The following is a 17,178-nucleotide window of genomic DNA, read 5'->3' on the forward strand; positions in this document are numbered from 1 at the left end:
AGATCCACAGCTCAGGTGGAAGAATCTGTCGACAGGACAACTATTAGTCGTGCACTCAACAAATCTGGCCTTTATTGGAAGAGTGGCAAGAAGAAAGCCATTGTTGAAATAAAGCCATAAGAAGTCCCATTTTGCAGTTTGTGAGAAGCCATGTGGGGGACACAACAAACATGTGGAAGAAGGTGCTCCGGGCAGATGAGACCAATAGTGAACTTTCTGGCCTAAAAGCAAAATGCTGTGTGGTGGAAAACTAACACTGCACATCACCCTGAACACACCATCCCCACTGTGAAACATGGTGGCAGCAGCATCATGTTGTGGGGATGCTTTTCTTCAGCAGGGACAGGGAAGCTGGTCAGAGTTGATGAGAAGATGGATGGAGCCAAATACAGGGCAATCTTAGAAGAAAACCTGTTGGTCTGCAAAAGACTTGAGACCGGGGTGGAGGTTCACCTTCCAGCAGGACAACGATCCTAAACATACAGCCAGAGCTACAATGGAATGGTTTAGATCAAAGCATTTCCATGTGTTAGAATGGCCCAGTCAAAGTCCAGACCTAAATCCAATGGGGAATCTGTGGCAAAACTTGAAAATAGCTGTTAAGACGCTCTCCATCCAATCTGACAGAGCTTGAGATATTTTATAAAGAAGAATGGGCAAAAAATGTCCTCCTAGATGTACGAAGCTGGTAGACATCTGCAAAAAGACTTGCAGCTGTAATTGCAGTGAAAGGTGGTTCTACAAAGTATTGTCTCAGTGGGGCTGAATACAAATGCACCCCATACTTTCACATATTTGTAAAAAAAATTGAAAACCATTTATCATTTTCTTTCAACTTCACAATTATGTGTCGTGTTGTGTTTATCACATAAAATCCCAATAAAATACATTTAAGTTTTTGGTTGTAACGTGACAAAATTTAGAAAATTTCAAGGGGTATGAATACTTTTATAGGGCACTGTATAAAGTAGTTCTTATTCCAATGGCTGCAAAAGTGAAAATAAACTTCAATGTGGAAGACTTTTCTGTGCGTCGTTACCTGTAGGGTAATGTACATTGTGGCCCCTTTTAAACTGAACACTCATATCATTCTGAAATGACTGCCTCATGTAGGAATCTTAAGAAAAATTAAGGTAGAATTAAAGACAACTTTTTCCTTTCCATTTTGGATAGCGGATGGGATGGTTATAACCTCTGACATTTTATTTATTTTGCCATCTGTGTCCAATTGGGGAGATTCCCCTTTGCTTCCTGTTCCATAGCCAAAACAGGAAGTGAGAGGAAATCTTTTCAAAGTAAGGGAATCCCTTGGTGATTTGTGGTGCTTTAGATTGCAAGTACACACTATGGAGGGGTGTGAATTTTGTATTTAACCTCCCTAGCAGTATGATTATTTCAGATTTTAGGTGCTGAAAGCGGTACAATTATTTTGCATGAAAAAAATTGGCCTTTTATATTGTAGTCCTGTAATTCTTAGGAATAACTCACTTAAATCTGTCCAAACCAGAGTCTAGCAGACATCCCGGGTATGATGAGGTTTGAAAAATGAAATCATAAATTATAATATAACAATAATAAAAATGATTCAATAATGTAATCAAATTAAAAACACTGAAATTTGCTGAGTTGCAGGATTGTCACTGTCATTACTTTTCAATATTTGATGACGGATCGTATTTATTATCGCTGTTTTCTAGCTGGTCTAAAATTTTTGATGTAAAGGGACAGTTTTGGTTGCTATGGACAATCTTCAGTTTCCAGGCATAAAGAACAGTTTTTATATTATAAAACTGCATGCAGGACACTGGGCAGACCACTAGGGACAAAGGGGATGTGAAATTATTACATACAGCAATGTAATCTGTAAGATTACATTATACTGTATGTATACTGTGTGTTTCAGTTTTTGAATTTGGCGCCGATCTCCGTCCCCGTGCGTTGAAACGTTCGCAGGGAACGTAGATCAGCTCCGGGATACATCGAGCGGAGGACGAGCCGCTCGTACAGCGGGGGGGACATCGCTGGATCCAAGGGAGAAGGTAAGTAAACCTCCTCCTGGATTCAGCGATGCGGTCCCGAGTCTGGCTCTCGGGGTTACCGCTTATGGTATAAAACTTCCATCTCGAGCCAGACTCGGGGAATACCGCCAGGGGGGGTTAAAAGACTAACAACCACTTTAATGATTTGTTGCTGTATTTGTGTTGGTTCATTCGTGTTATGCTGCCTGTGCTTGTTTTGCAGAGATTTGGAAAGTGCCAAGAACACCCTGTCTATCATGGAAGGAGCAGAGTTAGTCCCTGGAATAATAGCATATGATGCATTGCTTTGTGCATATGCTGAAAAAGGAGATATCGAAGGCATCAAGCAGGTGGGTTGCTTATTGGGATGTTTTAGGAAATGTGATCCTTCACACAAAGGGCTAACGCCTAATTGTGACGCTGTTGTTTCCTTTAATCACTTCCCCTCTGTCGTATGTTTTTATAAACGTCCTGTGGTATCATTCTCAGTCATCGCTGCAATGATTGCGATATCATCTTTTAGGGCCGGTGATTCTTCACAAAATTTAAAGAGTTCTGAGCGGCTTACGAGCCGCTGGATTACTTTTTACAGGCGGCAGAAGGGGGAAAAGGTACTGTTTTAAGACAGAAATTTTAAATAACACGCCAGTTTACCACTTGCAGTAAGCATACTGCAAGTAGACTGCCGGTACAGGCTTGGCAATGTACATGTACATTGCCGGCTTGCTTATGGGTTTGGACACGACATGAACTTGGCAGCAGATTTCAGCCAACCTGCTGATCGGCTGCAGAACTGTTTACAGCGAACAGCAATCTGCAAAGCAGAAAAAAAAAGATCAGTAAGTAAAAGCAGCACACATTACACTTTTACACTTGTTGGGCACTCAGTTAACCCCTTCTCAGTCAATATCATTAGTACAGTATGATCACTGTATTAGTGTCGACGACTCTCCATGCCAGTGTCCGTTAGCGCCAAATTATCCACCACACTATCACAGACACACTATGAGTCGCCGATCACTGCCATTACAGTATAGCATCTATAGCTGTGTGCGTGTGTGTATATGTGTGTGTATATATGTGTGTGTGTGTGTATATATATATGTGTATGTGTGTATGTGTATGTGTGTGTGTATATGTATGTATGTATGTATGTGTATATATATATATATATATATATATATATATATATATATATATATATATATATATATATATATATATATATATATATATATATATATATACACACACACACACCTACCTTAGTTTGTCGATGCTATAACCTTTTCACACAAACCAGTTAAAGTAAACTCAGAGTTTTTTTTTATCTTAATGCATTAAGATAAAAAACCCTTTGTGTGCAGCAGCCCCCCTAATACCCGAGTCCCATCTCAATCTAGTGATGTTGCACGAGAGACTCTGCTACCCAGACGCTCCCTCCTCATTGGTTGAGATGGCAGCAATGCGCCATCCAATCCCACCAACTGCTGTCAACCAAAGTCAGTGAGCCAATGAGGAGAGAGGGGGCGAGGCCATGGCTTTGTCTGAATGCCACAATGAGGATATTTGCCAGCACACTATGGATCGACAAATATCGTCCAAAAATTTTTATTTATTTTTTTTGAAGCATGATCACATTACAGAATAGGTAGTGCAATGTTACGGAGTCACTCAGGACTCCTTCAGCAGGCATGTGATAAGTGTAGGGTCACATTGTAAATAATTTAAATATCCACCAATCAACAGATGCGAAAAGGGTGCCTCAGCGGGACTTTAAAGGGGCAGGACAAGTATTTAGTAGGCAATATCGTACTTTAAAACAAATATTTTTATTTTACTTCAAGTAAAATCAAAGGGGTAGTAGTCATATGGGCAAACAGAAGCCCAAATGGTAGAATGGATATGAATGAATGTGTGGATACAAAAAGCAAAAACAGGATGCAAAATACAATAAACACAAAGGGCAAAATACAGGTGAATATTCCTATTCCGACACGCATTTTGCTCTTTTTGTTTGTTGTATTTTGCATCCTGTTCTTGCTTTTTGTATCCACACATTCATTCATATCCCTTCTACCATTTGGGCTTCTGTTTGCCCATATGACTACTACCCCTTTGATTTTACTTGAAGTAAAATAATATTTGTTTTAAAGTAAGATATTGCCTACTAAATACTTGTCCTGCCCCTTTAACCACTTTCAGACCGGACCAATTTGCTGGTCAAAGACCAGACCACTTTTTGCGATTCGGCACTGCGTTGCTTTAACTGACAATTGCACGATCGTGCGACGTGGCTCCCAAACAAAATTGACGTCCTTTTTTTCCCACAAATAGAGCTTTCTTTTGGTGATATTTGATCACCCCTGCGGTTTTTAGTTTTTGCGCTATAAACAAAAATAGAGCGACAATTTAGAAAAAAAACGCATTATTTTTTACTTTTTGTTATAATATCCCCCAAAAATATATAAAAAAAATTTTTTTTCCCTCAGTTTAGGCTGATACGTATTCTTCTACATATTTTTGGTAAAAAAATCGCAATAAGCGATTATTGATTGGTTTGCGCAAAAGTTATAGCGTTTAGAAAATAGGGATAGTTTTATAGCATTTTTATTAATAATTTTTTTTTTTACTAGTAATGGCGGCGATCAGCGATTTTTATTGTGACTGCGACACTGTGGGGGACCCATCGGACATTTTTGACACATTTTTGGGACCATTGTCATTTATACAGTAATCACTGCTATATAAATGCAGTGATTCCTGTGTAAATGACACTGGCAGTGAAGGAGTTAACCAGTGGGTGGCAGTGTAGGGGTTAAGTGTTCCTAGGGGGGTGTTACTAACTGTGGGGGGGTTGGGTTTTCATTTAGTGAACACTGATCTCTGCTCCAATCACATGGAGCAGAGATCAGCGTCACTAGTTGCTAGGCAGAATGGAGAAATGCTGTTTACTCAGCATTTCCTCCATTCGGCCGCTCCGTGAGATGATCGCGGGGATGCCCGCGACGATCGAGTCCGCGGGTCCCGCGACCGGACTCACGGGGGTCCCGACCAGCGCGGGAGTGTGCCGCCGCCGGCGCGCTCCCGATGGCAGGGCGGCATTGAATATTGGACGTACCTGTACGCCAATATGCCTGCCCGTGCCATTCTGTCGACGCACATAGTCGTGCGCTGGTCGGGAAGTGGTTAAAGTCCCGCTGAGGCACCCTTTTCACATCTACCATTAACTGGGATGTGGGTCAGGCCATTTCCAGACCATTTGCAGCACTTGCTCCCCTCCACCAATCAACAGACACAGATCTCAAATCTTTGAGGAACATGTGGGATAGGTATATGGAGTAGTATTCCTTGTATGAGCTGCTTGCTGTGGGGGGCGCTCAACAGGAGGGGAGGGGGCCAGGAGTACTGAAGAGACACCCGAGAAGAGGAGAATGCTCTGTACAAAAGCAACTGACCGGAGGAGGTTAGTATATTCATAATTTTTTTTTTTTTTTTTTTTTGTGTGGCAGAATACATTTTGGCCTAAATTTATGAAGAAATTTCGTTGTTTTTTTTGTTTTTTATATTGGATCATAGATGTGGTTTATAATAGAAAATAAAAAATATTGTTTTTTTTTTAAATTTTTTTTTAATGTTTGGTCTTTTTTTTTTGTTTTTATATAATAAAAAATAAGCCCAGTGGTAATCATATACTACCAAAAGAAGGCTCCATTTGTGTGAAAAAATAATATAGATTTCATTTGGGCACAGTGTTGCATGACTGCGCAATTGGCAGTTAAAGTAGCACAGTGCTGAATAGCAATAAATGATCTGGTTATAAAGGGGGTAAAACCTGGAGACCAAATGGTTACGATGCAGAAATATACATAAGTAACATCATCTAACTGCTTGTTTTCTCTTATTAGACTATACGTGACTGTAAGGAGACCCTGACCTGCAAAGTCTTCCTAAACGTGATCTATTGTCTGGCAAAGACCGGCCACACTCAGTTTGTGCCAGATATCATTGAACATATGGATACCTGCACAGTAATTCATCAAGGTAATAAAGGACCAATTAAATATATAATGGATGGAGATATGTGTGTGTGTGTGTATGTATATGTAATATATATATATATATATATATATATATATATATATATATATATATATATATATATATATATATATATATAATGGATTGTGTGGGTTGGACTTTCCTGTACTATAGTGTTTGTCGCGCCTCCCTCCTCTTCTTCATGGATTATGGTCACTCTTCCTTAATCCAGGGGGGGTCACTCACTTCTGCACCACTGATTCTAAGACTCTTCTCCAGTTACATCCCTCTGCTTCCAGCTGCTTGGTGGTTGAAATTGTCACACTTTTTCTCCTGGCTCAGAGCATTGGCATAGGAAGAGCAGAGGGACGGGCACGCTAATAACCACTAAAGATGAAGTAAACTTCCTTTTATTGCCTTTTTACCTACAGTGCCTTGAAAAAGTATTTATACCCCTTGAAATTTTCCACATTTTGTCATGTTACAACCAAAAATGTAAATGTGTTTTATTGGGATTTTATTTGATGGCCCAACACAAAGTGGCAAATAATTGTCAAGTGTAAGGAAAATGATATATGGTTTTCAATACCAAATGTGTGAAAAGTGTGCCGTGCATTTGTGTTCAGCCCCTTTTAGGCTGATACTACTAACTAAAATCTAGTAGAACCAATTGCCTTCTGTAGTTGCCTAATTAGAGTCCACCTGTGTGTAATTTAATCTCATTATAAATACAGCTGTTTTATGAAGCCCTCAGAGGTTTGTTAGAGAACCATAGTGAACAAACAGCATCATGAAGGCCAAGGAACACACCAGACAGGTCAGGGATAAAGTCGTGGAGAAGTTTAAAGCAGGGTTAGGTTATATATATATATATATATATATATATATATATATATATATATATATATATATATATATATATATATATATATATATATATATATATATATATATATATATATATAAAAAATATATATATATAATATATCCCAAGGTTTGAACATCTCACAGAGCACTGTTTAATCCATCGTCTGAAAATTAAAACAGTATGGCACAAGGACAGGCCAGGCAAGGAGAGCATTAATCAGAGAAGCAGCCCAGATGTCCATGGTAATGCTGGAGAGATCCACAGCTCAGGCCTTTATGTAAGAGAGGCAAGAAGAAAGTCATTGTTGAAAGAAAGTCATAAGAAGTCCCATGTCCCATTGGCAGTTTGTGAGAAGCCATGGGGGGGACACTGGTCAGATGAAACCAAAATTGAACTTTTTGGCCTAAAAGCAAAATGCTATGTATGAGGGAAAACTAACACTGCACATCACCTTGAACACATCATCCCCACTGTGAAACATGGTGGTGGCAGCAGCATGTTGTGGGGATGCTTTTCTTCAGCAGGGACAGGGAAGCTGGTCAGAGTTGATGGGAAAGATGAATGTAGACAATTACAGGGCAATCTTATGTCGTGTAAACACGATCAGACTATCCGGCGGACAAACCGCCCCAAAGTCCACCGGACTGTCCGATCGAGCGGACCTGCCCACACACAGGACTTTTCTGGCGGACTAGGCCGGCATACTTTTGCAATGAACGGACTTACCCCCACACACACACGGAGGAAAATCTGTTAATTTTGAGCACGGCTCCAGGTAGCCGGGACCATCGATTTTCCCCCTCCCCCCCCACCATATCGGACCCTTATCCGAGCACGCAAACCGGCCGGTCAGGAAAGGGGGTGGGGACGAGCGAACACCCCCCCCCCCCCCCCGGAGCCGTACCAGGCCGTGCACCCCCCCCACCCCAAAGCATCTTGTACCTATGTTGATGAGGACAAGGGCCTCTTCCCAAAAACCCTGGCCGTTGGTGGTCGGGGTCTGCGGGCGGAGGGCTTATCTGATTCCGGGAGCCACCTTTAATAAGGGGGCCCCCGGATACCGCCCCCCCACTCTGTGTGAATGAGTATGGGGTACAATGTCCACATACCCATTCACCTGCAAAAAAAAAATTAACCACTTGCCGTCCGCCGTATAGCAAAATGACGGTGGCAAAGTGGTTTTAATATCCTGACCGGATGTCATATGACGTGATTAGGATATTGAGCCGCTGCGTGCCCCTGGGGGCACGCATCGCGGTGATCGTTGTTGCGGTGTGTCAGTCTGACACACCGCAACTACGATCTCGGTATAGAGTCTGACGGAGACTCTTTACCATGTGATCAGCCGTGTCCAATCACGGCTGATCACAGGGTAAATAGGAAGAGCCAGTGATCGGCTTTTCCTCACTCGCGTCTGGCATATGTATAGGAGAGCCGATCGGCTGCTCTTCTGACTGTTTGTTTTTTTGTTTTTAAATGTTCGGCCTTTTTTTATTTAGCAGAAAATAAAAATCCCAGAGGTGATCAAATACCACCAAAACAAAGCTCTATTTGTGTGAAAAAAATTATAAAAATTTAGTTGGGGTATGATGTAGCATGACCGCGCAATTGTCATTCAAAGTGCGACAGCGCTGAAAGCTCAAAATTCGTCTGGGCAGGAAGGTGTATAAGTGCCCTGTATTGAAGTGGTTAAATAAAACACAACACACAAGGGTTAAAAATAGTTTATTGCACAGCTCCAGGGGTCATTTTCTGTCTTGGGGGGGGTCTTCTTGCCGGACTCCCGCTATATTCTGCTCTTTTGCTAGCTCTTTTACTAGTGTTGGAGCCCGGCTTTCCTCTTCACCGCCCCGTCCAGGGGTCTTCTTCCGACTTCGGGGGTCTTGTCCCCCTCTTCGGTTCTTCTTGCCGGGCCTCTGCGCTTTCTTCTAGCCCTTTTTTACAAGTGGTCGCCACTGTCTTTCTCGTCGCCGCCTTCTGTTCTTGAGTCCACCGGATTGTTTGATCGTGTGCATTGGAAGAAAACCTGTTAGAGTCTGCAAAAGACTTGAGACTGGGGCTGAGGTTCACCTTCCAGCGGGACAACGACCCGAAACATACAGCCAGAGCTACAATAGAATGGTTTAGATCAAAGCAAATTCATGTGTTAGAAGGGTCCAGACCTAAATCCAATTGAGAATCTGTGGAAAGCCTTGAGCATTGATGATCACAGACGCTCTCCATCCAATCTGACAGAGCTTGAGCTATTTTGCAAAGAATGGGCAAAAAAATTACTCTGTGCAAAGCTGGTAGAGACCTCCCCAAAAAGACTTGCAGTTGTAATTGCAGAAAAAGGGGGTTCGACAAAGTATTGACTCAGGGGGGCTGAATAATAATTGCACACCAAACTTTTCACATAATTGTAAAAAAAAATTGAAAACCATTTATCATTTTCCTTCCACTTCACAATTCTGTACCACTTTGTGTTGGTCTATAACAGGGATCCTCAAACTACGGCCCTCCAGCTGTTATGAAACTACACATCCCATGAGGCATTGTAAAACTCTGACATTCACAGACATGACCAGGCATGATGGGAATTGTAGTTCCTAAACAACTGGAGGGCCGTAGTTTGAAGACCCATGGTCTATCACATAAAATCCCAATTAAATACATTTACGTTTTTGGTTGTAACATGACAAAATGTGGAAAATTAAGGTGTAGGATTACTTTGTATAGTAAGCTTATAATAAGGCTTACCTATAGGTAGTGTAAATATCTCTTAATTGTGCACAGTTTAGGAGATATTTACATGCAGCCAGTGACATCACTGGCGCATGCACTCTGAAGGAGTGGCCACCCATGCCATTCCTTCTGAGCCCTGTGCTCTGAATGGCATTGCCAGCTCGTGTCTGACAGTGGTTTCAAACTGGTGGCCCTCCAGCTTTTGCAAAAACTACAAGTACCATGAGGCATTGCAAGGCTGACAGTTACAAGCATGACTCCCACACAGGCAGAGGCGTGATGGGACTTGTAGTTTAGCAACAGCTGGAGGGCTGCCAGTTGGTGACCCCCCCCCCCCCCCTTTATAACTTTAGGAGACCGGGTTCAATGTTATCACATCACACCCGGCCTCGGCTGGGAAGCCAAGATCTCTTCTTTTTTTTTTTTTCTTTCTTTTCTTTTTAATGCTTTTGTTTTAGCCTTTCCAGCCTAGAGGTGAGATCTTAGACCCCTAGATCTCACTTTAAAGAGGACCTGTCATGCCCTATTCCTATTACAAGGGATGTTTGCATTCCTTATAATAGGAATAAAAGTGATTAAAAAAAATGTTAAAGGAAAATGTCAAAATATAAAAATAAAAGTGAAATAAACAATAAAATAAAAGAAAGCGCCCTGTCCCCGTGTGCTCACTCGCAGAAGCAAAAATACATACATAGGTCACGCCCACATATGTAAACGGTGTTCAAACCACACATAGGAGGTATCGCCGCAAATGGAGCAAGAGCAACAATTCTAGCCTGAGACCTCCTCTAACTCTAAACAGGTAACCTGTATAAACGTTTAAAGCGTTGCCTATGGGGATTTTTAGGTACCGAAGTTTGGTGCCATTCCACGAGTGCGCACAGTTTTGTTTGACATGTAGGGTATCTGTTTACTCTGCGTAAGATCATCTTTCACATTATGCAAAAAAAAAATCGGGCTAACTTTAGTGCTATGGTTTATTTATTTTATTAATGCATAACCCCCCCCCCCCAAAAAAAAAGTGTTTGAGAAATTGCTGCGCAAATATCGTGTAAGGTAAAAAGTTGCCACGACTACCATTTTATTTTCTAGGGTCTCTGCTAAAAAAAAAAAAAAAAGGTTTGGGAGTTAAAAGTAATTTTTTAGCAAAATTATGATTTTTATATGCAGGAGAGAAGTGTCAGAATTTGGCCTGGGTGGCAAGTGGTTCATTTGCAGGGCTTTCTTATTACTTCCCGTTTGGCTATGGGACCCTCTACCTTGTTCTATCCAAAAGAGGGAAAAAATACATTTGCCTATAGTTCTGCTTTTAAAGTTTAAAAGAAAAATCCTTGTAACAGCTTTAGTCACATCACTTACCTCTAATGAAGGATGTCCCATTAGGCAGCTGGATCAATCTTTACTGCAGGGATGCCGGTCCTCTTCTCCTTTTCTCTGGACATTTTGGTGCTGCAATAGTTAACGGTTTTAGTTCTTCAGGCACAACAGCAACATGATCCGATGGGGGGGCACGCTCTCTTCTTCCTCTATTGAGCGCAGCTCTTTCATTGATTACACTGCTTGTAACGTGACCTGTGAATGAAGGGAGAGCATCCTTTGATCAGACTCTTCACCCCCTTTCACAGATCATGTAGAAGCAAAGTAATCAGTGAAATAACTTTTTCTCGATGGAGAATGAAGGAGGAGATTAGTGTAGACACTGGACCATTTGTACTTATGTACTGCCTGGAGCTGTTAACCCTCGCAGAGCTGCAAGTTCAGACAAAGGAAGAGGACAGGGCAGCCCTGCAGTGAAGATTTCTCCAGCATCCAGCTGCCCACACAACATAGGATTTTTTTTTTCTAGCTAAACTGCAGCTTTAAAGGGTAACTCCTTTTGTGAGAAAAAAACAATGGCAAATATAATATAGCGTATACAATTGCAACACAAGTCGCATTGTAATTATGTTATTAAAAATTACCTTGTGTTTTCGATCTGCAGCTCTGTTATTTTCTATATAATGCAATATGGCAACCTGGAGGTGTTCTGTGTACAGAATGCCCCAGATATGTCATTTTCTGCTTCTGTGATTTGGCTCACTGATTTTCCCAGACATCTGCACTAAGGTACAAGTCAGATTTCAGGCATCCGCTGCAACAAAAATTTTATTTTTTCTGTACTCCCGACAGGAAATCGCGTCTAAAGGGACGCAGACTCATTAGAGGCCTGCAGGTGCAGCAGCTGGCTGATAATTCTGAAACCACTCCCATTAGACTCACTCATGGGCACACAGAAACACAAAGTGATTTATTCAGAATAACAAAAGGTTGGAATCTGCAACAAAGTTTGTTAAAATCCTTGCAATGTACACAGATCACCCAGGGATGAATGTGTGTTTTTTTTTTTTCCTCAACAAAAGTGAAATTACTCTTTAAGACAAAATGGTAAAATCAATCTGCATTTTTATTGCCTTTTGATTGATAGGCCGAGGTCAGTGCGTGTGTGTATGATATAAAATGTGTGTGTGTGTGTGTGTGTGTGTGTGTATATATGTATGTATATACATATATATATGTGTGTGTGTGTGTGTGTGTGTGTGTATATATATATATATATATATATATATATATGTGTGTGTGTATAGTATAGTATAGTATTGTATTTTTATGCGTAATAATCATATTTTTTTTCCCTCATCCTACAGAAGTGATAAATCAGTGTTTGAATTTACTGACACAAGGCTATGGAGATACCGCGCTAGAGGTAGCAAAGAAGTTAATTTCCACCCAATACCAAGATCCCAGTTTCGAGAGTCAGCCGGGCAGCTTCTTTGTACACCATTGCATCGTTTTAAACCTGGTATGATCCCTTCTGCGTTACATATTCTAAGTTGGGAGTTGGTAAAATATATGGAAGAAAATTTTGCAGCATAACCTCAAAGCGGAAGTCCAGGCTATTCCTAACTATTCTTAAACTGCTCCCATCCCCTTTTTAAATCCTATTCCAACTAACCTGTAAAAGGAACATGCTTATACTTCCCTATTCTGAGAGCGCTCCAATTTGGTCACATGATCTCCTCAGCGGCTGGCTTCAGTGGGGAGGAGAGATCAAGGCTGCAATGCTTGTGCAGGAAGTCGCCCATTGGCTTACTATGGGGCATACATTGTCAGCTGAAACTTCAATACACTAAAGGATCGTGGGAGCCAATCATGGGATCAGACCGGAATGCCCCCAGAATAGGCAAGCATAAACATCTTCCTTTAACAGGTTATTATTTATTATTATGGGTACTTGGATAGGGTTGTCAATTTACCCAGAGCTTCACATACATATTGTACATTCACATCAGTCCCTGCCCTCAAAGGGGTTGTTAATTGTTTGAATTTTTAAAAATAACAAACACATTATGCTTACCTGCTCTGTGCAAAGGGATCCTCTTCTGGGCTGCCCTGCCGATGCTCCTTGCTCCTCCCCTTCATCGGGTGCCTGTGCGCTCCCAAGTCTTGCTGCTGCATCCATTGACACAGACAGCAGGACTCAGCCCCACCTCCTGCTTTCGTATCACTGGATTTAAATGACAATCAATCTATCCAATGAGGACAGAAACATCGGTTGAAGCTGCTGGGCTCATGCTCGTCGCTGGAACGGACTGGATCAGGTAAGAAAATGGAGGGGGGGGGGGATTCTGGGGGCCGCTGCAGCAAAGAAGGTTTTTCATCTTAATGCATTAAGGTGAAAAACCATGAGACTTTACAACCCCTTCGAGGAGCTTACAATCTAAGGTCCATAACTTTACATTCATTCATACACATACTAGAGCCAAATTAGACAGGAGCCAGTTAACCTACCAGCATGTCTTTGAAGTGTGGGAGGAAACTTGCAAACTCTAAGCAGGAAGTTTTGTCGTTGGGATTCGAACCGATGACCCCCTAGTGCTGCAAGGTGGAAATGCTAACCACTGTGCTGGTAGTTAGAATAAGATTTAGAATGGGGGTGAGAACAGGTTTAATAAGAATCGAAAGCTTGACTTCTCCTTTTAGGATCCATGCACTCTAGCGTTTTTGTTTTACACAAAAAAAAAAAGCTGGAAAATGCTGGATAAAAAAACACTGTTAATTGCTTTTTTTGTAGTAGCATTTGAGGGGTGTCTAAGAGAATTTAGGCGCGTTAGCGGTTTTGCAATAAAAGAGAAAAAAATGACACTTTTAGTAGTGTTTCTGCTGGAAAAATGCTCCAAGAAACGCTACAAAAACATTTTTTTTTTCTCTCCTCCTAGATGCTGAAGCTCAAACATAAATAGCCGAATGTAGTGTGCATGGACACATAGGATAACACTATTTAGTTTTTAGGAGCAGAAAAAAATGCTAGTGTGCATGGAGCCTAAGTGTCGGTCCATTTTTATTTTTTTTTCCTTTAGAATTTTCTTTTTTTATCGAACAATTAAGACATGGTAAAGTTTTGATCCCATAGTTGGATTGTTTTTCTAGCCAGGCTGGAGGCTTGCAGAATATAGGTCATTGAATTTTGTGGAGCTGAAAGGCTCAGGTTATTGCTCCACCACCAACAGTCAGATAGTTTTAGGACATGCAGAGGTGAGAGAGACAGTTTGGGGCCCTTAAAGTGTTGGCTCACCTTTACAGAAAAAATGACGACCTGCCATGCTACTGTGAAGGTCTCCATTCAGCTGGCATGAATGGCAAACGCACGTCGGTGCAGACTAAACTGTAGAATGCAGGATAGGTCAGACTGAATTGCAGGGAGAATGGATGATTTTTAATGCTGAACTCCAGACAAGCCGTTAAATACACAGATCAAAGAACAAAAAAATAAAAAATAAAATATATATCTCTTCACCTGCCAGATGTTTTCTATTTTTGTCCATCCAGTTCTACAACATGGCACAGCTCTTACTGGGATGGTGCAGGTATTCTGACACACCAAAATATGAAAGTGTTACTAAACCCACAACAGTAAAATCAGTTTGTATATGCAGTAAAGTATGCTTGTTATGCTCACTGTGGAACCTAAGGGGTTAATCCTCCACATTTTGTAAAAAGGCTGCTTGAGCCTGTCTTCTCTGATCCTCCCCTTCTTCCATTGTCCCCAATCCATCTCCTGATAGTACACAGCCTCTGCACATGCTCAGTTTGTTGTGTATTGCTAGAGGGTTTTTGTTTTCTACGGAGGGTGCATGTGATCAGCACAGGGCCAATCATTACTGTCCACACAGAGGGTCAGGAGTCATGTAGCCTCATAGGACAGTCAGAAGAGAATGAAAACTCCACCTAAAAGCTTTAACCAGTGCTCGGCCAGAGACTGATAGAATTTACCAGACTGCTATATACTGCTGATGAGAAAAGGTATTTAGTAGTTTATATTTACTAAAATAATTGCATTTCTGTGTACTGTGGGGCGGCCAGATATAAAGAATGCAGGGTCCTGCGTTTAGTAACCCTTTAAATACAAGCTGAGAGATTGCCACAACAAGCATTAAAGTTATTACCAGACTCATTTGGCTCACAAGCCACTGTATCTTTCACTGGTTATGTTTGTATGTTAGAAGGTCTTCTAATGAATATTTTAAGATAATGTCACCTGTGCAGACTGTGCCCTTTATTATTCTATTAAAAAAAATAAAAACCGTTAAGCCCCAAACCAAAAATGTAGTAATATATGGCAGCTTACCAATCATTAGATGTAGTTTCTGCATTGGTTTTCTTTACTTTGGACCCCCCGTTCACCTGGTGATCTGGCCAGTAACACACCTCCTCTATTGGAGCACCCCCAATCTTGGTGAAAGAGCACAGGGGCAACTTTTGGACAGCGGCATTGTCAGTCTAGATGTATACATTGAAGCCAAAGTCCAGCAAACGCTTTATAAGCATTTTACCATCACCCACCTATAGACCCCCAACCGAGTGAGTCAGCCCAGCGTGGCCTCCAAACATAAAGAGCAGTCTGAAGGAGTGGGCATTCCTAGGCAGACCACCCTAGGTAATATCCACATCCACATTCATCCATGTACCTGGCAGTCTGGGGATGGGTGGCAAGGGTGTGTCCCCTGTCTGCATACTTTGTGGTATAAAGTGTCCCTTTTTCTCATTTCAGAAAGTTGGGAGGTATGGGTAATAGAACAGACGGCATTGATTAATTCTTCACAATAGATTCCTTTCCCATATGTTGGTTTCGGTGAACTTATAAAAGTGATTTGTATTGATGTTTTATTTTATTTATAATTGTAGCCTGCCAGAATTCTAAAGACATATGCACCCATATTGGAAGAATCCAAGTTGCACTGCTCACCCCTGCAGTTTGGTTTATACTGTGCTCTGAGTGCAGATAAAAAAGGTAACTATTCTTTTTTTGTTGAGGTGTTGTTTGGGCTGTATAAGGTGAGTGTGGCACAAGTTCATAGCAACCCATCACAGTCTCCCGTTCTATTGTTCTTTGGGGACAGGACACAGCATTTCATTGGGTTATGTGTCATCTGTGTTGGAGAGTAATCAGAGTTGGTTTCTGCCAGTTGACTGGACTGATAGCATGCTGACCGAACACAAAAAAAGGGTCTATGGCCAGCTTTAGGGCACCCAACTGTGTAGATGATCGGGCAGATCATTATCCATGCTTTTGGTCTAAAGCAGCAGTGTTGAGCTTTCATCGCGGGCCACATAAGCATTATGGTTACCCCAAAAGGACCAGTTGTATCTGACTATGAATTTACCCAGGGCTTTTTTCTCTGAGAATAGGTGCAGGAACTCGGCCACCCCTCCCTCTGGACGAAACACATTGAACAGTGGGTGTGGCCAAATTGCAGAGAGTGGGAGTATCTTACAGGGCCAATAAATACCAAGTGTCCGTGTAGGGTTAAGGGGTGCTCTACGTACTTGGTGCAGGGTTCACGGTGCTCTGCGTACTTGGTGCAGGGTTCACGGGTGCTCTGCGTACTTGGTGCAGGGTTCACGGGTGCACTGCGTACTTGGTGCAGGGTTCACGGGTGCTCTGCGTACTTGGTGCAGGGTTCACGGGTGCTCTGCGTACTTGGTGCAGGGTTCACGGGTGCTCTGCGTACATGGTGCAGGGTTCACGGGTGCTCTGCGTACATGGTGTGCAGGGTTCACGGGTGCTCTGCGTACATGGTGCGCAGGGTTCACGGGTGCTCTGCGTACATGGTGCGCAGGGTTCACGGGTGCTCTGCGTACATGGTGCGCAGGGTTCACGGGTGCTCTGCGTACATGGTGCGCAGGGTTCACGGGTGCTCTGCGTACATGGTGCGCAGGGTTCACGGGTGCTCTGCGTACATGGTGCGCAGGGTTCACGGGTGCTCTGCGTACATGGTGCGCAGGGTTCACGGGTGCTCTGCGTACATGGTGCGCAGGGTTCACGGGTGCTCTGCGTACATGGTGCGCAGGGTTCACGGGTGCTCTGCGTACATGGTGCGCAGGGTTCACGGGTGCTCTGCGTACATGGTGCGCAGGGTTCAGGGGTGCGCTGCGTACATGGTGCGCAGGGTTTAGGGGTGTTATTTGTGCAGGGTTTAGGGGTGCACA

General features: G+C 42.3%; 1 protein-coding gene across 1 annotated transcript in view; it reads left to right on the forward strand.

Moving 5' to 3' along the window:
• The window catches only part of LRPPRC (leucine rich pentatricopeptide repeat containing), a 313,757-nt gene that overhangs the window by 45,477 nt on the left and 251,102 nt on the right, over positions 1 to 17,178 (forward strand). Inside the window, exons 7-10 of the mRNA XM_077485668.1 lie at positions 2,242 to 2,368; positions 5,927 to 6,062; positions 12,336 to 12,490; positions 15,874 to 15,979. Coding sequence (XP_077341794.1) covers positions 2,242 to 2,368; positions 5,927 to 6,062; positions 12,336 to 12,490; positions 15,874 to 15,979 — 524 coding nt within the window. The remainder of the gene's footprint in view (positions 1 to 2,241; positions 2,369 to 5,926; positions 6,063 to 12,335; positions 12,491 to 15,873; positions 15,980 to 17,178) is intronic.

The sequence above is a fragment of the Lithobates pipiens genome, unplaced genomic scaffold (assembly GCF_037356315.1).
Source record: "Lithobates pipiens isolate NorthernLeopardFrog02 unplaced genomic scaffold, aLitPip1_a1.2 Scaffold_18, whole genome shotgun sequence".
NCBI lineage: Eukaryota > Metazoa > Chordata > Amphibia > Anura > Ranidae > Lithobates > Lithobates pipiens.